Below are 25522 nucleotides of genomic sequence, written 5' to 3'. Positions count from 1 at the left end.
TCGTTGGGTTTTGATTTGCATTTCCCTAATAGCTAGTGAAGTTGAACATCTTTTCATGTTTGTTTGCCATTTGTATGTCTTCTTGGGAGAAGAGTCTGTTCAGGTCCTGTGCCCATTTTTTGATTGGATTGCTTCTTTATTGTTATTGAGTTGTATGAGCTTTTTATATATTTTGGGTATTAGGTCCCTATCGAAGGCATTGATTACAAATATATTTTCCCATCTGGATGGTTGTCTCTTTGCCTTGCTCTTTCTTTTGCTGTGCAGAAGCTTTTTAATTTGATGTAGTCCCATTCACTTATTTTTGCTTTTACTTCCCTTGCCTCTGAGGTCAAATTCACAAAATCCTCTTTAAGTCCAAGGTCCATGAGTTTAGTTCCAATGTTTTCTTCTATGCACTTTATTGTTTCAGTTCTTATAGTCAGGTCCTTAATTCATTTTGATTTAATTTTGGTGTGTGTTGATAGTAACAGTCTAGCTTCAATCTCTTGCAGGTGGCTTTCCAGTTTTCGCAGCACTATTTATTGAAGAGGCTTTCCTTTCTAAATTGTATGTTTTTGGCTCCTGTGTTGAAAATTACTTGTTCATATAGAGTTTACTTCTGGCCTCTCATTCTATTCCATTGGTCTATGTGTCTGCTTTTCTGTCAATACCATGCAGTTTTGATTATTGTAACTTTGTAGTATAATTTGAAGTTGGGCACAGTTATACCTCCAGCCTTGTTTTTTCTCAGTATGGTTTTGGCAATTTGGGGTCTTTTGTGCTTCCATACAATTCTGATAACTTTTGTTCTATTTCCTTAAAAAATGCCAATGGGATTTTGATGGGGCCTCTGCTCATTTTTTAATTGGATTGTTTTTTATTGTTGAGTTGTATGAGTTCTTTACATATTTTCGAAATTATCGGAGGCACTGTTTGCAAATATATTCTCCCATTCAGATGGCTGTCTCTTTGCCTTGTTGATGGTTTCTTTTGCTGTGCAGAGCTTTTTAGTCTGATATAGTCTCATTGATTTATTTTTGCTTTTACTTTCCTTGCCTTCAAGGTCAAATTTGTAAAATCGTCTCTAAATCCAAGGTCCATGAGTTTAGTGCCTATATTTTCTTCTATGCAATTTATTGTTTCAGGTCCAATATTCATGTCTTTGATCCATTTAGAACTAATTTTGGTGTATGGTGATAGACAGCAGTCTAGTTTTGTGGTTTGTTTATATGCATTTAACCTAAGTGCAGTACCTCATTTATAACTGATGAAGTTTGCCTTGATTTATCAATATACTTAACTGTTGAGCATATACTCTGAGTCAGACATTTACAAAGGACTGGACATAAAAAAAGAAAAAAGAAAAGAAAAAAGAAAAAATAGATATGGTCCAGGCCCTTGTCAAGATTACAGAATATTTTGGTGGTTTTATCTTATTTAGTTCATCAATATCTCTTTGAATCCTAATTCTTTCAATGTATTATTTATCCATCTTATATTTGTAAAAACTCTCATGCCTTCATCAAGGATACAGCATTATTGAATAAGACTAGATTTAAAAATAGAGTCCTGTGTTTTGGTATAGGCTTCCTGCAGGTTTCTATCAACTCTTTAACTGTCTAATTCAACAACTTTATTATCATTAAATCTATAAGATTCATATTGTCCTAAGACTCTCATGGGATACTTTACAAAATTATTTAGAAAAATCAAAATACACAATACCATTTTTAAAAAAAGGGAATGAGAAGTTTTTAAGTGAAACTTTGTTGACTACTAGTCCTTATTACCTTCATCTATATTAAAATTCAGTCAGAAAGACAGGAACTGTTCTTGCTATTTGAACAGACAATAAATATCATGTAAGATTTCTTAACTAAGTATGAAGTTTTTAGGTAAAGAGCTGAGGAATCAGAGATAGTAACTGCAGGAAGCAGCTATCACACCCAAGGCTAGGCTACCAAATCTTAGAAGAGGGATCCAGGGAACTTAAACTCAAGACATACAAGAAGGCACTAGTCCACTGCTGCTCGTGTCTGATTTTCTAGAAGAGGCCCCATGAGCCTGGGATCCAAACCTCTGAAGAGGGTCACTGGCTGGCTGATCTTAGTGGTTTCTGAAGGAAGAAGCTTGATGAAACTTGTCCTGCAAACTGGATCAAGCAACTGTTACAGAAAGGTACTGCTGCTGCCAGCACTAAAAAGTGTCATTAGGGTGGCACTCACAGAACAGCAGAGAGAAAGGCCACTGGAAGCAAAAGAGAATGAACAAGTACCTCCTGTCTTCTCCAGCACTTTACTGCCCCCTATCTTCCAGCAGAACAGGGAGCAGCTGGCAATGCAGAAATGTGGCTTGCAGCGTCCCAGACACAAGGATCACAAAGCAGAAAAAACAAGACAGATTTAGAAGAGATTAACTTATCTGGCAAAATATTTCCTGTTACAACATAAACTATCTGTTTAATAATCTCCAGGGGAGATTGTGCAGGGGATCAAAATCAATGTCATCTATCTGTATCTAATATTTAATCATTTCCCACTACTCTGAGAGTAATAATAATAGTAATAATAATAACTAAAACCGCACCTAACATTTAGCACTTACTACATGCCTAGATTGTTTTAAATAGGATACATGTATTAATTTATTTAATGTTCATAACCCTATGAAGTAGGCAATAGTAGCATTTTCACTTTATAGATGGAACAATAAGATACGGATCCCATGCTTTTGATCACTGAATATGCTACAACACCACGAAACACAACTTCCTCTAAATTCAAGGCTGCCTTTGAAATGCAACACTTGTTAAACACAACTTGCTTACATACTTTGTAAAGTTCATATCTGGATTTACAGCTATATGGAAAATAATTTTCTCTAACACTAAGGGATTTTTCAAAACTCTGCTGAGAACATCCAACCTAGCAACACACTTCTGGTGCCCTCAAACAATACTGGATAAAATGGGCAGCAGTAATGAATGGAATAATCTTCCACACTGTAAAATAAAACTACTGCCTTCACTATTGTCTCACTCGGAAGTCATGGTAGATATGCACAATGTATTTTATAAACTGTTTTTCTTATTGAGTGAAGCTCAAAAATGTGTTAGGGTGAGAATATAAAATTAAAGAGTCCTAAGCCTTAATATTAAATACTTGTCTCACCTACAAACTTTGTATAAATAAAACTTTAATGCAAGTATTTACTTTCTTGCTGTATTTTTTAATATAATGACATGTGTTTTTAGTGTAATGATTAAGAAGTCAGGATTATAAAAAGCCAATGCTAAAATACTGCCGCATCTAAAGTCTCTCTGTACAACAAGTAATTAAAATGCTACACAAGAAGAAACCAAATTTTTAAAACTTTTTGAGCCAAATTAATACAAATTTACTTTCACAACAGACTCTCTAAAATCTAACAAAATGCTATGACAATGGTGGGAAACTAAGCACGTTTGAAAAAAAAAATTAACTAGTAAACGAATGAATTAATTCCAATTCTCTCAACTCCAACTAGAAATATGTACTCTAAAGTAGAAGAGTAATCCTGTTTCTCTGCTGACCTGTTTACAACTCATCTCACAAAGGATAAAACAACTTAATTTAAAATTTTTATTTAAATAGTTTTGAGTTTACAAATAGATATGACTTAAAACACAGTGTAAAATGTCTCCAGACACTCAATTATTTCAACTCTGTCTTTCGAGAATAAAGAATAAGCGCAAAAATTAATATTTATTAAGTAAATATATTTCAGTCTCACAAGAAATTCAAATAAAGAATAAATATCTATCTGGAATCCACTTTTTTAACAAAAATAAACTTTTCTCAGGAAACTATAATTATACATTTATTTCACAAACATGGCCTAGAGCTAAAATTCTGAATCAGCAAACATCTTATAGTATCAATACACTTTGTCTGTAGTTAACTTTTAATTTGCACTGTAAAGACTGATAACCCTTCATCAATAAACAAGATACAAGCAGTGATTTTATATTATAATTCCTTTTTATTTCACAGGTGCGTACAAAATAAGAATCATTCCTTTACTGTCTTAAAATCTGTTGTTTTTATATAACCTCCTTTCATGTAATCCTTTTCTCCATTATCTGATTTAATTCCCATGATTCAGTCAAAAAAACATTTATCTCAGGTACTCCATTAAGTATTTGTTTAATAACAATTTTCTAACTTTAACTACTTAAAAATTAAACTGCTTACATTACAGCTATTTTTCCTTTTTATAAAAAGTTATTGGTAAAAAAATTCAAAAATAAACAGTATCAAATACTTACCCCTCTACTCTATAATTAAAGACTCAAATTCCAAAATACCACTGTGCCAACATAACCTTAAACCTCACAATAAAAAGTAAGTTTTAACAAGATCCCCACGGGAATTGCCTGTATCACTGTCTTGCAATAAATCAAAACTTCAGTAGCAAGAGATAATTAAAACTGACCACTATTTGCTTAATGATCATTCAAATCAAACACAGTCTAGTATAATGGTTAAGAATGTAGACTCCAGAACCAGACTGCTAAATTAGAATCCAGAGCAACTCAGCTTCCTAGCTGTGTGAGCTTGAGCAAGTTACTTAATAACCTCACTGTTTCTCAATTTCCTTACATGTAAAGCGAACAATAGTATCTACCTCATAAGGAAGCTGTGGGGATTAAATAAATTAATATACATAAAGGATTTAGAACAATGTCTAATACACAGTAAGCACAGTATGTTAGCTATAATAATATGAAAACAACAGACTATATTTATGCCACACAAGTACTCTGTAATTTACACATAACTTCGAAATATATCTAAGGAAAATTTTATTTTTTATAAAATGTTTGGAATTTATAGCCAATTTCCTGAAGAATTTATATAAGTGATTTTCATAAATATTTGTGGAGATTTGAAAGCAATGACTTTAACAAGAGCATTATTTGACAATGGAGCAAATTTTAAAACTCTTGTTTCTATATAAGCTAAAACCATAAGGATCTAAGACAGCACGCAATATGGAAATAGAACAAAAGCAATAGTGGCAGTGTTTTTAGTATTTTATCAGACAATTGTGCAATCTGTTATACTTTTCCTAATGACAAGAAACTACACACTGGGCTAAATGTCCAATAAAGGTACCTAAATTCTAAAATCATATGTATAACATGCAAACTCCTGAGAGGAGGAGAATATACCCAGATATGTGACTCATTAACTCCAAAATAAAAGGTACCATACCACCCTACGTGTTTGGCTTTATTAAATATATAGCCTTCGATATCAAATGATATTAACAAAATATCTGGAAACTAAACTCCTAGTAGAGAACAGGTCACAGAGAAAGTTTTACAGAGTTGACAGTTTCCTCTGTTCTATAATTTGGCACAGTAATTTCATAAGCACATGAAGGCTGACATGCTTAACCTTAAAAATGTTGTCATTCACAGACCTAATTATTTCAAAACAAGTTCAGACACCTTAACATGTTCACATGACATTTTTTAATTCACAGAAACTTTACTATCCATTTTGATTTCAGGAGTTCTCTACGTAATGCTTAGTACACATTTTATTTTAGAAAATATAAAGACAGATTCTACAAATCTTAATAACTATTTTAAAATAGTAAAATATATCCAATTACTGATAAAATGTTAATAATAACTAATGAGAATATTAGGTGGTTTATTATTGGATTCAATGTACTTTTCTATATACTTGAAATTGTACATAGATACTCGATTTTAACTACTACTTTTGAATTTAGTTTATTACTCCATAAGACCACCTTAGATGACAGGATCATCTCAGATGACAGGAATAATCTTGCTCATTTTACCATGTGTTAGCAAAAATTAAAATGGGGGGAGGAGATGAAGACTTCTGGAGAGTATCTTAAATAGCATTTTTAAATATTAAAAAATATTAGACATTCTTTTTCTTTTCTAATTTACTTTTTTTACACCTCTAATGAGCTGTATTTCACATACCATAAAATTCATCCATTTAATGTATATAGTTCAGTGATATATTTATTCAGAGCTTTGTAACCATTACAATTTTAATATTTCCATCACCCCAATGGCAGTCATTCCCTACCCCTCCGCAAGTCTCCAGTAAATATTAATCTACCTTGAGTACATCTATGGATTTGCCTGTGCTGAATATTTTACCTAAATGGAATCATACAATATGTGATCTTTTGTGACCAGTTAATTATGTAAACATTATCATTCACTCAGATAATGTTTTCAAGGTTCATCTACATTGTATCATGTATTGGCACTTCTTTTTATGGCTGAATAATATTCCACTATATGGATATATCACATGTTGTTTATCCACTCAGCAGTTAGCTGATGCACATAGGGGTTGTTTCCACTTTGGGGCTATTATGAATAACGCTGCTCTGAATATTCACCTATAAGTTTTTATGTGGACAAATGCTTTTATTTCTCTCAGGTATATACCTAAGGATGCAATTACTGAGCCAGCCATACGGCAGCTTTATGTTTAGCATTCTGAAGAACTGCCAAACCGTTTTCCAAAATGGTTTCACTACTTTACACTCCCACTATCAATGTATAAGGGCTCCACATCCTTACCAAAACTTGTTATTGTCTGTCTTTTTTACTTTAGCCATCGTAGTAGGTGTGAGGTAGCATCTTGCAGTTTTCATTCAAATTTCCCTAATGACTAATGATGTTGCACACCTTTTCACATGCTTACTGGCCATCTGTATGTACTCTTTGAGAAATTTCTACTCACATACTTTGTTCATATTTTAACTGGGTTGTCTATCATTGAATTTTAAGAGTTCTTTATATATTCTTGATACAAGTTCCTTATCAGACATATGAGCTGCAGATATTTTCTTCTATTATGTAGGATTTCTTTTCACTTTCTTAATGCTGTCTTTTGACACAAGAAAGTTTTTTATTTTGAAGAAGTCCAATTTATCTACTTTTTCTTTTGTTACTTGTGTTTTTGGTATTATATTTAAGAAATCATTGCCTAACCCAAGGTCACAATGATTACTCCAGTGTTTTCTGATAAAGATCTTATTGTTTTTGCACTTACATTTAGGTCTGATTCATTGAGTTAATTTTTACATATGGTGTGAGGTTGGAGTCCAAATTCATTCTTTTGCATGTGTTGTCCAGCACCATTTGCTGAAAAGAACATTCTTTCCCCCATGAATGGTCTTTTCACCATTGCTGAGAATTTATTAACCATAAAGTGTGAGGGTTTATTTCTGGATTCTCAATTCTATTGATCTATGTTATTATGTCAGTACGACACTGTCTTGATTGCTGTATCTTTATAGTAGATTTGGCCACTGGGAAATGTGAGTCCTCTAAATTTATTCTTCTTTTTCAAGACTGTCTTGACCATTCTGGGTACTGTGCATTTCTATATAGATTTTAGGATTTCCGCAAAAAAAGGCAGATGGGATTTTGAAAGGTATTGCATTTAATCTTTATATCATTTTGGAGAGTATTGCCATCTTAATGTCAAGTCTTCTAGGCCATGAACATGAGATATTAAGATTAGACTTATTTTAAAACTACATTCTTTAAGCTGCTCAGTACAACTACTAAAACAAAATAACCAAGGAAAATTCCTTCAGCCTCAAACAATTAAATCCATTCTGGCTCTACTTGATGCTGCAGAGTTCAACCACAAAAGAAAGAAAAGTGGCCTGGTTACATACAGATCCCAATAATATTTTTTAGAATGTTCTGTAAATATAATCATTATCCTTTTTTCTCCTCCCATCTTCACTTATTTCTTCTAGTTTCTACTTATTTGGTTGATTCTTTTACAATACAGCTTTTTCTTTTGACCTAGTCTATCATTACATTCTCCTCCTTATCTTCAAAAACTATTTTCTTGTTTATAATCTAAAAATGAGCACTAACGTTTTTCTATATGCATGATTTGGCAAAACTTAAGTATCATGGTTAATTTGATTTTCTTTTATGATGACTGACATTACACGATAATCTTAGAAATTTTCATCTTTATCAAAGTGACATTCTTTACGCAATTCTGCAAGCACAAAGTATTGTGCTTGATAAATATTGATAAATGTTTCCTACCATTTTCGGAACCAAGTCCACAGTAAGCTGAAATACTACTATGGTAATTTTTGAATGTCTACTATGACAAACTTAGTCAATGATAGCGTGAAAATACCAAATGTAATATCATGAAATGGGAAACCATATACAATAATATGCCTTCCCTTATCTAACAATCATGGCTAACCTTTTTTTCTTTTTTCTTTTTTCTTTTTTTTTTTTTTTTTTGAGAATGCAAAACCACAACACAAGGTCAGGTCTGCTGTGTTACTTAGATCACCTATTCCTTAGCAAGCCTGTTCTTCATCCACAAAATTAGCACCACATTCTCATTACAAATCATCAATTATTTGTAAACTAGAATCTCAACAAATCACATTTCAGATTAATGCTGATTAATTTTACACTATTAATCATTTTAAATAATGCATGTTCTTCAGACATTCTCTCCTAGAGATAATATAGGTATAAGATGAAAAAGAGGTTTTTGGTAGTAGTTACTGTGAGGACAATTAGAGCCATATTGACACCTACTTCCTTCTTTTCCAGTTCCACTCCCTAGTTATTGTTACCACCTTTTCGATCTCCCAGTACTACTTTTGGTCTGTAGTAAAAAGGACTCATTTCTGATCTCTAGTTAAAGAATACAGTGACACTATCACTGCTTTCTCTTTCTCAATAGCAAGAATTTACTAATGATAAAACGAGCCTTATACTGCAACACTAAGTAGACATTACCAATGATATAATCTAGCCAAAAAATATTTAACTTGTATACAGCTTCTACTTCATAGGAAATAGAGGAACAAGATAAATGATGTCACATGGAAGCTACCAGACAAATCCAGAAGATAGGAAGGACATTCTGCAGGACACCTGGTTTAGTCCTTTCTGTGAGTCAGTTTCATGAAAAAAGAGACCATGCTAGATTAAAAGAAACTTAAGTGGCATTAACTAAGGCATGGTCCTGGATTAGATACTGATTTTGATGTAACAGCTTTAAAAATTTTTTGGAAGAGATTGGGAAAATTTTAAATAGAAAGTTAAAGGGGAAGATCACTGAATGAAAGAAAAAGTAGATTTCAAAATGAATGTACATTCATCATACAAACCAGCAATCTCACTCTTAAGTACCTACCAAAACATATCTGTGAAACACAAAGACCTATATGTGAGTGTTCATGGTAGCTCTATTCACAATCACCAAAAACTGGAAACAACCAAAACGTCTATCAATTGGTGAATGGATAACAAATTGCAGGACATATACAATGGAGTGGTACTCAGTAATAAAAAGGAACAGTTTTCTATTCTACCGACTGTGGTGGTGATTACACAACTGTATATACTTGTCAGAAATCATAAAACTATACACTTAAAATTAGTAAATGTTATAGTATGTAAACTATATCTAAATAAAGCTACTTTTAAATATAAACAAATTTAAGACATTTTGTCATTTTATCTTATTTTAGTTAAGATGCCTATATGCATTTATGTTTATGTGTATGACTATTGTTAAATAGAAAAATGAAAAATGCACAGAAGAAGTTCCAGAAAGAAATGTATTAAGGCAAGGGTCCCCAACCCTCAATAGCGGTCCCTGGCCTGTTAGGAACTGGGCTGCACAGCAGTAAGTGAGCAGAGGGACAGCAAGCAAAGCATCATCTGTATTTGCAGCTGCTCCTCAACACTAGCATCGCCATCTCAGCTCCACTTCAGATCATCAGGCATTAAGAGTCTCATAGTAGCACTGGTCCCTGATGCCAAAAAAGGTTAGGGACCACTGTATTAAGGTCTTAATAGTAGCAATAATCATATGGGTAACATTATGGGGTTTTATTTTGTTTTGCTTGTCTTATATTTCCTAATTTTATATGATGTACCCATTCGGCTTTTGTAATAAAAGGGGTTTCTATTAAAATAAAGACCAACCTCGATTTTAAATTTTATTGTAGAAATGTCTGCGAGTTACCAATCTCTGGTTTTGCAAGTTATAAATTTTAGTTGAGTTTTTTGTTGTTGTTAAATTAGTATTTCCAGTGTAAACATTATCTTCTTTGGTCCATAGTAAATACACGTTCAATGAACATGATATATTCCAAGCATCATATCTGGGTTGTATTGTGTCTCTGATTTCTTCCCATACAAAACAGTAATCTACTCTAGCTACTGAAGAGACATCAAAAGCACTATTAAGTACAAAGATCAAACTTTGTCTCTCACAGTTTTTTAAAAATAGCAATTATTCAAAAGAAACAAGAATTGTAACCATCAGATTTTAAAATATTGTTTCTGTTTTTAGAAGAAATAGGTAGTGAAAGAACATCATATTAAATAAAAACTCTGGGAAAAAACAAACAGCTTTGGGTTACACTTACTTTTAATAATAATTGCAAATACACTGTCAAATATCCTAGGAAGCAGCCTAGATTTAGAAAGCTTTTACAATAGAAATGTAGTGTGTGAAAGATTTTGTCTTTCACTATTCCTCAAGTACTTACAGAGTTTTCTTGGGTTATAGAAAAGTGATAGGGACAGGAAGAGGTTTGAGGTTTTTGTTTGTGGCTTTTTCTTTGTGGTTTTTTTTGTTGTTGGGGGGGGGTGGCTGTGGTTTGGGGTTTGCTTGTCTTCGGGAGGTTTTTTGGTTATTTTTCTTTTGGTTTGGTGTTTTGTTTGCTTTTTGTTTTTTGGCCCGCTTTTAACTGGAGTTAATTAACAGAAGAAGATAAATGACAAATACCAAATCCCTACCACATTCAAGGCACTGTTCTAAATATCTACCTACATTCTCTTTTATTTAACAATTCTTTGAGATGGATATTACCGTCCCATTACATATGAGAACACTGAAATGCAGAACAGCTAAAACATATCAAAATTCATACAACTGGTAAGTAGCAGAGCCAAAACTTAGAGATATGAACGTAGGTTTGCATCCATACTTAACCTTTCAAAGGCCATTCTCCCTCGTGATTTTGCAGGGGAAGATTTGAAACAGAAAGCTGGAACAGTCTATCACTAAATGAAGAAGTTAAAAGATATATCCCAAACTCAATTTATTTCCTCTATATACTAGCAATGAACTAGTGATGAAACATTAACAACATTAAATGAAATTTTAAAAACAGCTCCATGTACTATAGCATTAAACGGAATAAAATACTTAGAAATTTTTGAAAAAAATGAGCAAGAGTTGGACCTGAAAACTACAAACATCATTGAAAAGACAGATTAAACACAATCCCTATAAAAATCCAAGCTACTTTTTAACAGAAATTGCTAACCTGTTTCTAAAATCCAGGGACCCAGAAAATCCAAAACCGTCTTGAAAAAGAAGAACAGTTACAGAACCTAAACTTTATTTCAAAACCTATTAAAAAGCTACTATAATGAAATACTGCAGTGCTAGCATAAGAATAGACAAGATAATAAAACTGAAAGTCCAGAAATAAACCTAACGTATGGTCAACTGATTTTCAAAAGATGTTTCAGCATACAGTGCTAGGACAACTGGATCACCATCCGCAAAAGAATGAATCTGGACCACTACTTTATATCATACACAAAATTTAACTCAAAGTGGATCAACAACATAAGCAAAAGGACTAAAAACTTAAAACTCTCAGAGGAAAGTATAAGGGTCAACTTTCATGACCTTGGATTTGGCAATGGATTCTAAGATATGACACCAAATGTAAGAGCAACAAAAGAAAAAAATAGATAAGTGGACTTCATCGCAAAACTTTTTTTTTCCAACAAAGGATATTATCAAAAAGGTGAAAAGACAGCCTACAGAATGGAAAAAACTATCTGCAAATCATATATCTGATTAGGGATTAGTATCCAGAATGTTTAAAGAACTCCTACATCTCAATAATAAAAAGACCAATAACCCAATTAAAAAATGAACCCTTCCCCTCCCCCAAAAAATGGGCAGGAGATTTGAATAGTCATTTTCCAAATGGCCAATAAGCGCGCGCGCGTGCGCGCGCGCGCGCGCGCGCACGCACACACACACACACACACACACACACCCCCAATGCCCATCATTAGTTATCAGGGAAATGCAAACCAAAACTGCAATGAAATACCATTTTGCACCTACCAGCAGGGCTAAAATTAAAAAGACAGACAATAACAAGTATTGTCAAGGGTGTAGAGAAACTGGAACCCTTACATATTGCTGGTAGGAATGAAAAACGATGTAGCATCTTAGAAAAATTTGTCAGCTCCTCAAAAGATTAAAATAGAGTTACCATGTGACACATCAATTGGGATATGCCCAAGAGAAAACATATGTCCACAAAAACATGCACATAAATGTTCATAGCAGCATTATTCATAATACTGTCAGTCCTCTATATCCATGGGTTCCACATCCATGGATTCGACCTCAGACGGACATACTCAGAAAAAAAAAGGTTATGTTGTTGCTGACATGTTCTATACAGTTAGGCCTAGGATGGTTGAGTCTATACCGAACATGTACAGACAGACTTTTTCCTGTCATTAGTTCCTAAACAATACAGTATGACAACTACTTAGATAGTATTTACATTGTATTAAGTATCAGAAGTAATCTAAAGATGGATTATCATATATGGGAAGATGTGCATTGGTTATATTCAAATACTATACCATTTGATACGAAGGCCTTGATCATCTGGATATTTTGGTATCTGTGGGGTTCCTGGAACCAACTCCCTGCAGATACCGAGTAGAACCAAAAAGTAGAAAAACTCTCATGAACAGATAAATAAAATGTGGTACATCCTTCCAATGGAATATTATCCAGCAATAAAAAGGAATGGAGTACTGAAACATGCTAAAATATGGATGAACTTCAAAAAAAACTATGCTAAGCAAATGAAGCCAATTACAAATGAGCATATATTGTAAGATTATATTAACTGTCGAGAATATCTAAAGGCAGATAGAAAGTAGGTTAGTTATTGCCAGGGGCTGGGATGATGGCAAATAAGGAATGGTAATGAGTATGGAATTTCTCTGAGGGGTGAGAAATGCCCTGAAAGTAGATAACGGTAATGTTGGACATATAGTGAATATGCTATAAACTGCGAAACTGTACATGAGAGGTTAATTTTATGGTAGGTAAATTATATCTCAACAAACCTGTTTTCTTTTTAAAGACACTTTTAAAAAATCAGTCATGGGAATGCAATGTACAGCATGGTATCTATAGTTATTAATGCTGTATTGTACATTTAAAGTTGCTAAGAGAGTAGATCTTAAATGCTCTCATCACATAAAAAATTTTATAACTACGTGTGGTGACAGAAGTTAACTAGACTTATTGTGATCTTTTTGCAACATATACAAATGTCCAATATGTTGTACACCTAAAACGAATAAGTTACATGTTACTTACTTCTCAAAAAATAAATCTATATATATCCATATAAACTACAAAAATGGCACACAGAGAGAATAAAGCACGTGATTTTTCATTATTTCTCCTTCAGATGCAATCTCAACTCCTAAAGTCTTATATTCCTATATATTCCTTTTGTGTCAGTGAAAAAAGAAACTATTAAAATTAAATCAACTATTGAAATTAAATCAACTATCAAAAAAACAGCCTCTGAAATATCAAATAACTTTTAAATAATTCTATTTTAACACTGACTGAACTAAACATAACTCTCAATTTCAAAATATCACAGAGGACAAATTACTCAAGTTTAAGCAAACTGCCAACTTTTCTGAGTAAACAGTAATTCATATTTGCTTTGATGAAAATAAATACTTACCTGCCTAAAGGGAACAAAATCCTGTAAGCCTAGTGTTCCCAAATGATGAGAAAGAAACACGCATTTTTTATTCAGAATTTTGTTTCTGAATTAGTTTTAATGTAGCTAGAGTATACACAGTTGATGGTTTAAGCTAAGCAATGTATACCCTGCTTTACCTACAAGATACTGAAAACAAGGCATTAGAAAGTCACAAAAGTTAAATTGGGACCTAAGAAAGATCACATTATACAGTAATCTGACAGAATCATTAATCTCAAAAAGCGCCTGAAAATGTCTCAATAACTCTTAATTTGGAAACTCCCTAAGTCATATAGTCTTCTTACAAATATTTACTGACCATCGACCATGTGCCAAGCGCTGCGCCTGGTACCAAGATACCATGGTGAGCTATAAACAGAACAGGTCTCTGCACAGAGGAAGCTTACTCTAAGACAGTGCTTGTCAAATTTGTTGGATCATAACAACTTGGAAACTTGTTAAAAACTCAAAATTTGCTCCTAAGCCTTGGAGTCTTGAGTCCATGGGTTTAGGGCGCGTTGTGACGTCTGTATTTTTACCAAGCGCTTGTAACCGCAGTTGTTTTGAAAGACCAATGCTCAGGGCCATCCCATCCCATGGAAAGCCACACCTCCAAAGTCCATTTCGCCCAGCATCCTTCACCCTACCAATACCCTAAACACACCACGAAGCTGGGCTGGATGTAAAGCATTCCCAAATCACTGTGCTGAATCACCGAAAGACTTGCTTCCCTCCAAGGACAGACAACTCACTCCCTGGATTCCACCTGGGGCTGTCTGCACCTGAGTCTCCCGCAGCTGCGCCGACACCTGTCTCCGAGCAGCGGGTGTGTACTTCTCGCGTGGGACGCGGCTAAGGGCCCGATGACCCGCAAGGGAGGAGGTAAAGGAGAGATGCTGAGCTCATTAGGCGCCAACTGTATACTCCCCCCCCCCCCCGTGAGCGCACACACACTCCTACGGAAACTGAGGCGTCAGGAGACAGACCCGGTCCCGCCACCGAGCGGCGCGAGGCGGGGCTCGAACCCAGAAGGTAGGGCGGGTTCCGACTCGCGGGCGCTCGTCAGCCGCCGAGGCCCGGCCCGGCTCGCACCGACGGAGTTTCACAAAGAAAGTCTCCCGGCCCGCGCCCCTCACGCACTCACCGGCGCCGGCGCCTGCGGCGACTCCGGCTCCCGCCGCCTACGGCTCCGTGCCGGGGTCGACCCCAGGGTAGGCTCGAGAGCTGGCGGCGGCGACTGCTCCATCCCCTCGGGGACCGGGCCGTGTCCGCCTCGAGCTAACGGTCCCGCCAGCTACGCGCGCGCGCCGGCTCCGCGCGCCATGTTCCCGCCGTCCCGCGCGCCGCCGCGGCAACCCACAGCACCCCCAACACCGCGCACGCGCGCACTCGCCGCGCCGGCTCCCTGCGCGCCACCGCGGACTCCCCCCACCACCACGCAAGCGCGCACTCGCCGCGCCCCCTCCCCACGTGCCCCGCCTCACGCCCTCAGAGCTGGCCGCTGTTCCCGGCGTTGCGCCCACCCCCTCCGCACCCATCCTGCCCAGTGAGAGCACTAGCCGTTCTGCGCTTGGCGCCGCCGCCTGCCGCGCTGCAGACGACCCCAGGCCAGGTCCCTTGACCACTTTCCGGTACTGCTTTTTTTGCTTCACCAGTTATACCGGGTTTGAGGCGAGGGTCTGGACCAGGAGGGAATTACCCTAAGAAGTGCAGGGGAACGGACGCGGCTAAGGTGATGAGATCCCAGTCGTGGAAGTGTGCAAGCACGTGCACGAGCCTAAGTGGCACAGTGAATGTATGTCCCTGGGAGAGCCACACTCAATGCAGACCCTCAGTTCGAGTCCCCGATTTCCATTAACCTTTGCGTGATTAAAGTTAGGTATCCGTGGAGCTATTTCTCCCTAATCAGGCATGTTAAGAGGACTCCATAAAATAATCCAGATAGTGTCAACACTGCGCCTAGGATTTATCAAGTGGTAATCGAGTGGCAAGGCCTCTTGGGAAGGGAAATCTCTGTTGAAGTTTCGCCTCTACCTCTTGCAAACTGGGAAACCTTGAACAGGTCACGTTACAGAGCCAGAGTGCCTTCTAAATCTACAAAGGGGAGGGTCGCAGTAATACCTCACAAGGTTGAGATAAGCTTTCAGGAGATGATGCATGTACGTCCCTGAGCACAATGCCTGTCATGCACCAAGTTCTCCAAGCTTCACTGGTCTAACTCTGGCTTTATCTTTCCAAGACTCCTAAAAGTTTAATGAAAAGGGGCTCTGCTCCCAACCCCTGTGGTATAATTAGCTGGGAGGGGTTCTCTCAACCTTGGGGCTGGAAGGACTGATACTTCCCACATCTTTTCCATTCTCTGCCCCAAACCTCTCTGAAAACCCAAAAGTTGGCAGAAAAACAGGAGCAGAGAATGTTTTCCATACCAGAAAAAAAAGGAGTCTCTAAGGGTCTCTTGGAATTTGTAAATGGTTGAATTTATTAGTCTGGCCTTTTCCAGATACAAGTGACAAAAAATGCAACTCAACCTGGAACAAAAAAAAAAAAAAAGGGGGGGATATATTGAAAAGTCCTGGGGTGGTACCTCGCTTCAGGCATAGCTGGATCCAGGTGCTCAAAAATAACCCCAGTCTGTCCAGTCTCTCTCTCAGCTCTGCTTCCCTGGATGAAGACTTCATTCTCATGCAGCTCTCTTCCCATAGTGTTCCAGGCAGCTACTTCATATCTGACCAGGAAAGCAGAAGCTGATTTCCAGTAGTTCCAAGCAGTCTCAGGAGTGCCCTTCCCTGTACCCATTTGGGTCACAAGCCCTGCCTGAATCCTTCAAGCAAGAATGGCCAGACCTGGCCATATGGAGGCCCTCTAAGAACAGGGTGGGTTCAACCCCTCCAGAAGGACATGGGGTGGGGGCAAGTGGGAGGAGGAATGCCTCCCCCAGAAAAATAGGTATGCAGATTCCACAAGAGGCATTGGTGCAGGACCGGCACAAATAAGAGCTATCCACTGCACCATCATCGAGGCACACAGCAGGTCCACCATGGAGCAACATACCTGTTTTTCAGAAGGGAGTGGCGGTTACTTCAGCCACCAGGAGATGCCGCTTCACCTCTACTCCTACCACCCACTCCAGGCCTGGGCATTTCCAAAATGTACTTCGTCAAAGGTATCTCAGTTATCCACCCATCTTGTGTGCCCCATACTCCACCCAAAAAAAAAAAAAATCTGAACAGATGATATTACTTGCCTGCTCAAGAAATTTCTGTGGCTTCCTCTGACTACTTATGAAGCCCTCTCACCTTTAATGATGGAAGCCAACACTGATAGAACCCTTACCATGTGCCAGACACTTTAAATGGACATTCCACCACTGAATCCTCACAAATACCACATGAGGTTGGTAATTCTTATTGTATCCATTTTACAGATAAGGAAGTAAAAGCTCAGCAATTTGAAATAACTTGCTCAAAGCCAAAGTGAGGAAATGCAGAAAGCTCAGATTAGCACAATATTGCTCCTACCACTAATGTTGCCATCCATTTATTTGCTCAAGTTTCAAAGTCCCGTGCCTACCTCCAGCTGGGGGGCCAGTGGCAGGAGCTCTGCACAGAAAAGAACCTCTACAGACCTCTTCGGCTTCCATAGTGGGGGGCAGGCAGGCAATTAGTTTTACCATTTCTCCCTCCCCACTTCCCTGTCTTCATGACATAGAGAAAAAAAATCCCCCAAAAGAAAAGTAGAGTGAAATTAAGAAGAGAAAATAGATGTTAGGTGGCCCCAATCAGCAGCTGGTATCTCCCCATTGGTGAATATATTAGTTTCCTATGGCTGCTGTAACAAATTACCACAAATTGGATAGCTTAAAACAACACAGATTCATTCTCTTCTAATTTTGTAGGTCAGACGTCTGAAATCAGTTACTTGGCTAAAGTCAAGCTGTAAAGGACTGGTTCCTTCAGGAGGGTCTGAAGAGACAATCCATTTCCTTGTTTTTTATTCAGCTGCTAGGGTTTGCCTTTATTTCTTGGCTCGTGGTCTCTTCCTCCATTTTCAAGAGGAGACTGACTCCTCTTGTGTCTCTCTTAAAAAGAACATTGTAATGACATTGGGCTCTCCCAAACAAGTCAGAAATATTCCCATCTCAAGATCCTTAACTGCAAAATCTCTTGTCATAAAGAGGAACATATTCATAAATTCTGGGGATTAGGATGAATATATCTTTCGGGGCCATTATTCAGCCTACCATAGTAGGTATAAGCAGAGGGAGCTAATACAAAGTGCTCTGAAAATGTTAAAGGGTTGGCTAACTACCCAATGAGGGAAAAATGCCCTAAGAAACCACAGCCTTCACATTAAATATTCAAATGAGCTAAAACCATTCTAAATTAGCAATCTCAGCCTCATTGCTTTAAATATGAAAACCACCTAAATCCCCAATCCCCCCTACCCAAACCAGACTAGCCAAGCCTCAAAACGCTTGCACACCCTTCTAATGGAAATTGCCAACCACTACCCCATTATCTGGGGCAACAGCTGGGTATCCCCAACCCTGCACTGCCTGCTGCATCTGTGGCATCTGAATCAAGGCACTCAATTTATGGCAAGGCCAGCAAGCTACAATGTGGCCTAGCAACAACCAGCCAAAGTAATAAGAGAAGCAAAATCAGTCAGTCAGAAAGAGAAAAGAGAAGCCAGTCATTAGAATGACCTGAGCTCCTGATGACTCCCAGCCACAGCCATCTCCAACCTTAAAACAAATCCTTTTCCATTAAGTAACTTTATTGGGCCTGTTCCTTGAAACCAAAGTGCCCCAACTTCCAGATCATGGAGCTGTATCCACTCATAATTTAAAACACTAGCATTCATGATTTGGATATCAGCCTCTTGTCAGTGGTGTGTCAGCACTCCTAAGTCTAATTAAATATGGGACCAATGAAATGAGGAACAGTAGAATCAGAAAGACCTAGGTTTGGTCCCAGCTCTGCCACTTACTAGCTTTGTGACTCTGGATAAGTAACCTTACTCTTTCAGCCTGGGTTCCTCACATATGGAGGTGGTCAGAAGACCAAGCCCACAGAATCACTTCCAGGACTAGACAAGACCAACCAAGGAGGTGGGGGCTTTACCCAGGGTCTCCTTGATCATCGTTGGGTCAACATGACATGCCCATGTGCCTTATCTGCATTTCCAAAATACAAACATCTCTGAAAACTGAGTCACATAATTCATTTGACAGAAAAGGCTCAAATGAAGTCTTCTCTAGCCCTTTGACTGTGAATATCTGCTGCAGAAATATTAATGTGTTTGGTTACAGGACTCTGCTGGGTGTTGTACATAACACAGTGAATATACCATGCCCCTTTCTTAAAATCAGGAAAATATTTGAATCTTACAGATTATCTAGCCCCAAGGTTTCAGACTATGGATCACTCTCTCTTTTTTTTTTTTAAATTTATTGTGGTAAAATATACAAACAAAATTTAACATCTTAACTATTTTTTTAAGTACACAGTTCAATAGTATTAATTACATTCACATCGTTATGCAACCATCACCAACATCGATCTCCAGAACTCTTTTCATCTTGCAAAACAGAAACTATACCCATTAAACAATAACTCCCCATTACCGCCCTCCCCCCAGTTCCTAGCAACCACCATTCTACTCTCTGTCTCTATGAATTTGATAACTCTAGTTACCTCATGTAAGTGGAATCAGATACTATTTGGCTTATTTCTCTGAGCTTAACTGAGGGCCTGTAGCTTTATGAGGGTAATGAAGAGACTTTAAAACAGGTCCATAATATATGTACCAAGGTACCTACTTTATCAGGAGGACTTTGGCAGCCAACCATTCTCTACAGAATCCACCCCAATCTCACCATGCCCCTTTCCCTGCAACTTTCTAAGAAGCCTTTAGAACTTGTATACAGTTTGCCCAGGCTGAGACCCAGGGACACATCCTGAGAAACTTAACTGATGACAGTCAAGGTAGAGTGCCAGACAAAAGGCACATGATTTCAAATAAACACACAAAAAGGAATGCAACTGAAAAGCTAATCATGGAGCCGAAGCACAAAGCCCAGTTTCCATTAGGTTTTTAATTGTGTACTGATTACTCTGAAAAAAGCAACCGTTCCCATAATTAAAATACAAACTCTAAAAAACAAATATAAAGAAAATGGCAGCAGGGTTCAACCAGTGTTCACGAGACAGCAGCACATACAGCTAGGCGCTTTGTGGTGTCGGTATCCTCTAGTTCCCCTTCAAGGAGTCGCTTTCGACTTGTAGAAGGCTGAAAAAAATAAAAATAAAAAAGGGAGTAATATTCAAAGAAAACCATTGGCTTCTTAAAGATTATCAAAGTTTCCCAATAGGTTTGGGTAAATTTGGAGCATTTCTTGTGAAACTTCTAATATCAAGAATTACTGGTTGTCCTGACATCATAATCCCCACCACACCCAACCAGACTCAGACATGCTTATTGAACTGTCATCTCTCTCCCCTGTGGCTTCCAATCACTCAATGATGTATACTGAAAGTAAGAGCAGCATAACCAGCCTCTTCTCGGTCATCTCCCAAATTATGAAGTTTAAAGAGATGACAATAACTTTCACTGGGAGCCCCAAGTCTTGCTGTCGTTTCGTGGGAAAATAGTCTTTTGTATCTTTGTTTTCCAAATTACGAAATTGCAAGGGAGCAGTGGAAAGAGTGTTATTCACCAAAAGCAGGCAGAAAAAGAATGAACAGATATTAACTTATAGAGAACTTAAAGGAATAAAATTATAATCAATAAATCGAGCACTCACCCAAATTTTAAATTTTTCAACAAATTTAAATTTGAACCTCTAATACAGTCTTTCGGTCTTGCCTTGCAGGAGACTTCTTGAATGACAATCCCTAGCTATGCTTCTCTAATGCATTAAATATTATTGAATCTTCTAAGGGTGCTAGAGCAGATCAAGCTGAAACAAAGTATCTACTACATTATTCTTTTAAAAATGTTAAGCAATTGCTATTAAAGAGACAATTTAAACTCATCATTCTTCTTCATCAGCTCTTTAAACTTAGCCTGTGTTTAATGACCATCATCTGGAATACCTGGGCTGGGACCTGGGGTAGAGCCGTTGACTTATTTTCTTCAAAAAGCAAATTTTGGAATTTTTTCTTCATGTCCTCATCCTGTAATGAAAAACATAAGTAGGCTGTGTCTAAGAAAAAATTCCTACAAAGACCGGGCTAGGATGCCCCTGAACTTGTCTGGTCTATTGACCAAGTGGTATGCCCTTGCTAAAGCTCTGGGAGGGAAAGGACCCAGAGTCGTCTAATCAGCAGCTAGCACTCAATCAACACTGGCTGAATCAAAACCACATGCCTAAAAGCTCTTGGTGGGTCAGAACCACAGACCTCATCAGTCAAAAGACTTTAAGAACTAGCATCTTAGATCCTGAAAAAGATGATATAATCAGGAGGCCAGAGGCTGGGGTTGGCTCAGTCCTCTGAGGACTGATGCCATGCAGTTCCCAGATCTTTCCAGGAGGTTCTCCCTCCCCTTGCCAACAATAAGGCCAGTTACTAGGGCCATCCTAACGAACCAACCCAGTATCCTAGGAAACACCCAGCAAATGTTGTACAAGTCACTATAAGGACTCCAAGCCCACATTATCCCAGAGCTTTGGTCTAATGAGAAAGGAAGACAGGTGAACAGTCATATCATTACAGGTGTTTCTTTAAGTTCGAGGTAGAGGATGTTCACAGAGAACTCCCACCTCACCTCCCTGGATGCTCATTTCTGCAAGGTTCAAGGATTTACATCTGAGAGCCCTAAGAGGTGACCTGGGACAGCTCTCCCCACCTTCAGAAAGGTGAAACACATCCGTGACTAAGGCTTGTGGGCTTTGGGGCCAGCCGAAAGCCCAACTCAGCTACTATAAGCAGCATGTGCAGAGCCAGAGCTACCTGATTCCAAAGCTGCATATACTTTCCCAACCAATCCTCCCTCTACTACTGCCACTAAGCCAAGTACACCATGGTGGGTAGGAAGAGAGAAAATAGGAGCGAAGGCCTCTAACGTTCAGCAATTTAATGGCTGTAGAAAAATTATAGTGCTTGAAGATTAATCCACCTGTTCTATATCTAGTAGCTAAAATCATCTGCTTCCATCACTGTTTATTGCATCATTCAGAATGGCTCCCCTACCAGCCATTGTGAGACTGCCAAGTTTATGTGGATTCCACTACACACCGTCCCTTAGGATCTCACTCCCATGCAGAGCCATTCTCAAAGGTCCATCCCTTATTTTCTCCCATACCTGCTCACAGCTTCCACCTGGAATATACACCCCGGGCCTTCTTGACCATCCACCCACTCACCTTCCTCATTCTTTCAGTGAACAAATACTTCCCAAGCACCCTTAAATGCCAGACACTCTAATAGAATAGTGGCCTCCATATCAGAGGGACTCAATCAAAGTGGAAAATGCTGTCCCCCATTGTTATGGACTGAATTTGGAGACAAGGCCTTTAAAGAGGTAATTACATGTTAAAATGAGGTTATCAGGGTAGAGCTTTAATCCAATATGACTAGTGTCCTCATAAGAATAGAAAGAGAGATGTGAACACACAGAAAATAGACTATGTGGGGACAGAGAGAAAGCAGCCACCTGCAAGGCAAGGAGAAAGGCCTCAAGAGAAATCAAATCTGCCAACACCTTGAAATTATACTTCTAGCATCCAGAACTCTGAGAAAATAAACTTCTGTTAGATAAGCCACCCAATGGTATTTTGTTATTAAGGCCCTAACGAATCAATATATCCACATCATCCCCAGGCAACTCAGCTTTTAGATACTCTTTAGACACTCTTCACACTTTGCGTACCCAAAGCCCCGTGGGCAGTGGGCCCCGTTCATCCTTGAGATCCCCAATATTCTACATCTCCTACTACTACCACATGTATCACTGTTCTGTAGTGACTGTGCTCACAGTTGGCCCCAACCAGATTATCACCTCCCCAAGGCGGCCCCATCCAAATTATCAGCTCCCCAAGACAAAGAAGGGCACATTCTTCTTCACATCCATAGTGCCTAAGAGTGCTTGACACACGAGCTCATTAACTGTTTTCTAAAAGAATGAATGCATGAAGAAATGAAACCGCACTGAAATGCCCCCCATATGTGGCAGCTCTTTATGCAGCCAAACAGAGCTGACCAACCACAAACCTATTTAGGCCTGTATTTAAAACAAGTCATCCATCAGCAATAATATGAAAAAGGAGCTCTTTACCTTGCCATACTACAGGTAACACTGTGTATCTGTAAATGCCCTTTCTTTGAGATGTCCATAAACTGTTCAAAGATATTAAATTGTAATATGCCCTGAAAGCAAGCAGTAAGGAATCATCTATTGCAGGAAGTGAACATGAGGCAAAAAGTGGATAGAAGAGATGATGTTTCCTAAACTGGACGTACTGTTAATCAGAAACTGGAACTCACACTCACAATGCTCAGCCCAGTGAGCTAGACCCACAAAACCACTTGGTTTCTTCAAGAACACTTAATTTTCCCAAAAGAAAGCCTAAACTATCACTAGCAGATGATTTGTGTGGGCAACCTGCACCCCTGTCCTCATTTAATATTCACTCTACCTTTTGCTGCAAAAACAAAATGTGGACAAAAAAAGTATTCCACTGAGACCCCTGTGGCCAGGTTGAACTTCACCTTCCCTTGGCTGTTAGTAACAGGTTTTTGTTTGTTTGTTTGTTTGAGACAAAAAGTACAAGAAAACAAGCTAGGCTTGTTCATGAATTTAGGGCAGCAGATGCAAACCTTGTCCTCTGACCTAACAGGCCAGCTCTACTTTCTTTCGCAGCAGCAGCTCTGCCTCCACATCTGGCCCCCAAGTTTCCCTATTAGGGCACATGAAAAGAGCCAAAGGCATGTTTTTCCTTTACATCAAAATTAAATCCCCACATGCAAAGGCACCCTTTGTTTCCAAATTCTTTTTCTCCAGGGTCCTGCTGTTTCAAATCTGTGTGGTCTATTAAGTGCTAAATCATCTGAGGGAGTTCTTCTAGGGGGGGACTGCTGTTTCCAGGGCAACCCTCCAAACACATATATCTACTTTTTTTTCCTTCTACGGGTTTCTTGTTCTCAACCTGAGCTGACCTGAGCCAAACTGTTAAGTGTGGAAGGTTGGAAGAAAACATGGGGAGGCTTCCCAGAGTCCCAAGGTGTTCCTGGACCAGCATTCCCCAGAGTACTTGAGTCTCTAGCTCAAACTACCTGCTTAAATTCCCTGTTTGCCACAGGAAACAGATCAAATAAAAGTTAACAGAAAGGGGTATAGCTGTGCTGAAAAGAACTGCACTTAACAGAAGACCTAAATCCCATCAGAAAACCTGCTCAATGCTGTAACGAATTCCTAAATCAAAAATTAGCCCAGCAAAGCCACAAAGGACTTCCTGCTCTAGCAGCTCAATCTAATGACAGCAATAGCCCCCAGCAGGGATACAGAGGTAATGCAGAGTTGAAAGACATAGATGACAGTTTGCACTAATGGCATACTTATTTACCGTGAATAAGAAGTGGGACCCTTTATATACAAGCAGTTGGGCTTAAGAAATAGTAGGAATTTCCCCTGGAGAGGCTGCCTTCCTCCTTCCAGATTTAAGTTCGAAGATGGCTAGAATGCAGCCCATCCTACCTGAGATGCAAGGTTTGAAGGAAAAGGGGAGGTCAAGCAGGGAGTGAAGGTTTGGAGTTAGAGGAACACAACCCAACAGCAGACTGGACACAAAGTGAGCTTGTGCATCTAATAGCCACGAGTCAAGTTAAAAGGTTGCACCAAATGTACACAAAGACACATGCATACCCATACCCATATACACATATATACTACAGACCACATACGTCTAAAGTTCAATCTAAAATAACTGCATTAACTCATTAAATACTCAAAGACATAAATTTTGAGGAAATGTGGTGAAAATAAATTCTTCTTCTTTTAATAAATAAATAAATAAATAAATAGCAAAACAGCTGCATTGAAAGGACCCAACAAAGCAAACGTTGCCATCCTCATCTCTCAGGCACAGTTCAAGTTCCCCATGGATTTTATGCCAGGAGGCATTGCCCCATACCCACCTGAAGCCATGGATGTCCCAAAGCTTCTTCTGTTGTAAAACGCGCCTTAGGATCAACTATCAACAACTTCTTGACAAGGTCCAGAGCTAAAGCAATAAGATAATTCAGCAAATAACAGTGAGAAGAGTAAATGCATTCAACCAGCAAAATTAAAGTATTCTAGAATCACAGGCCAACATCCAGAGAAAGGAGAGAGGGGTTGAAGTCATCATGGAGTGAGCAGGAAGAGTGGGCAGGGCCCCCTAATCCTCCTCACTCTGTATCTGTCTGAGTGCTCTGAGAAAACCAGGAATGACCATGATACTCCCCTCATCTCTCCCTGTTCAGGCATCACAACCTCTTAGCTCTGTCTCCTCTCTCATTGCTGGATTCAAGCTCAAACTAATTAAAGCTAAAACTCCACCCAGTTCTAAAACACTCAGGATGCTTTCCCTGAGACCCACACATTGATAGTGAGAATTCCTCAGCCAGCAGAGGCTCTGGGAACTGCTGGCTTGGCAGAAATA

The 25522-nt window shown here is 38.5% G+C and overlaps 2 protein-coding genes across 6 annotated transcripts in view; both read right to left on the bottom strand.

The window, feature by feature from the left end:
* The window catches only part of TTC28 (tetratricopeptide repeat domain 28), a 609862-nt gene extending 594599 nt beyond the window's left edge, over window positions 1-15263 (bottom strand). For 2 of the 3 annotated variants that reach the window (XM_036220511.1, XM_036220512.1), the window contains exon 1: window positions 15023-15225. In XM_036220511.1, coding sequence (XP_036076404.1) covers window positions 15023-15124 — 102 coding nt within the window. In that variant the 5' untranslated portion in view covers window positions 15125-15225. Of the gene's footprint in view, window positions 1-15022 lie in introns of all 3 variants that reach the window. The other variant, XM_036220513.1, reaches the window with a different exon arrangement.
* A 4654-nt stretch (window positions 15264-19917) lies between these two features.
* The window catches only part of CHEK2 (checkpoint kinase 2), a 31497-nt gene continuing 25892 nt past the window's right edge, over window positions 19918-25522 (bottom strand). For 2 of the 3 annotated variants that reach the window (XM_036221058.1, XM_016164370.2), the window contains exons 14-16: window positions 25017-25102; window positions 20976-21056; window positions 19918-20169 (exon numbers count right to left, since the gene is read on the bottom strand). In XM_036221058.1, coding sequence (XP_036076951.1) covers window positions 20080-20169; window positions 20976-21056; window positions 25017-25102 — 257 coding nt within the window. In that variant the 3' untranslated portion in view covers window positions 19918-20079. The remainder of the gene's footprint in view (window positions 20170-20975; window positions 21057-25016; window positions 25103-25522) is intronic. The other variant, XM_016164371.2, reaches the window with a different exon arrangement.

This window comes from Rousettus aegyptiacus, unplaced genomic scaffold, assembly GCF_014176215.1.
Source record: "Rousettus aegyptiacus isolate mRouAeg1 unplaced genomic scaffold, mRouAeg1.p scaffold_m13_p_5, whole genome shotgun sequence".
NCBI classification, from domain to species: domain Eukaryota; kingdom Metazoa; phylum Chordata; class Mammalia; order Chiroptera; family Pteropodidae; genus Rousettus; species Rousettus aegyptiacus.
The sequence above is the reverse complement of the archived record's forward strand: the minus strand, read 5'-3'. Positions and strand labels throughout refer to the sequence as shown.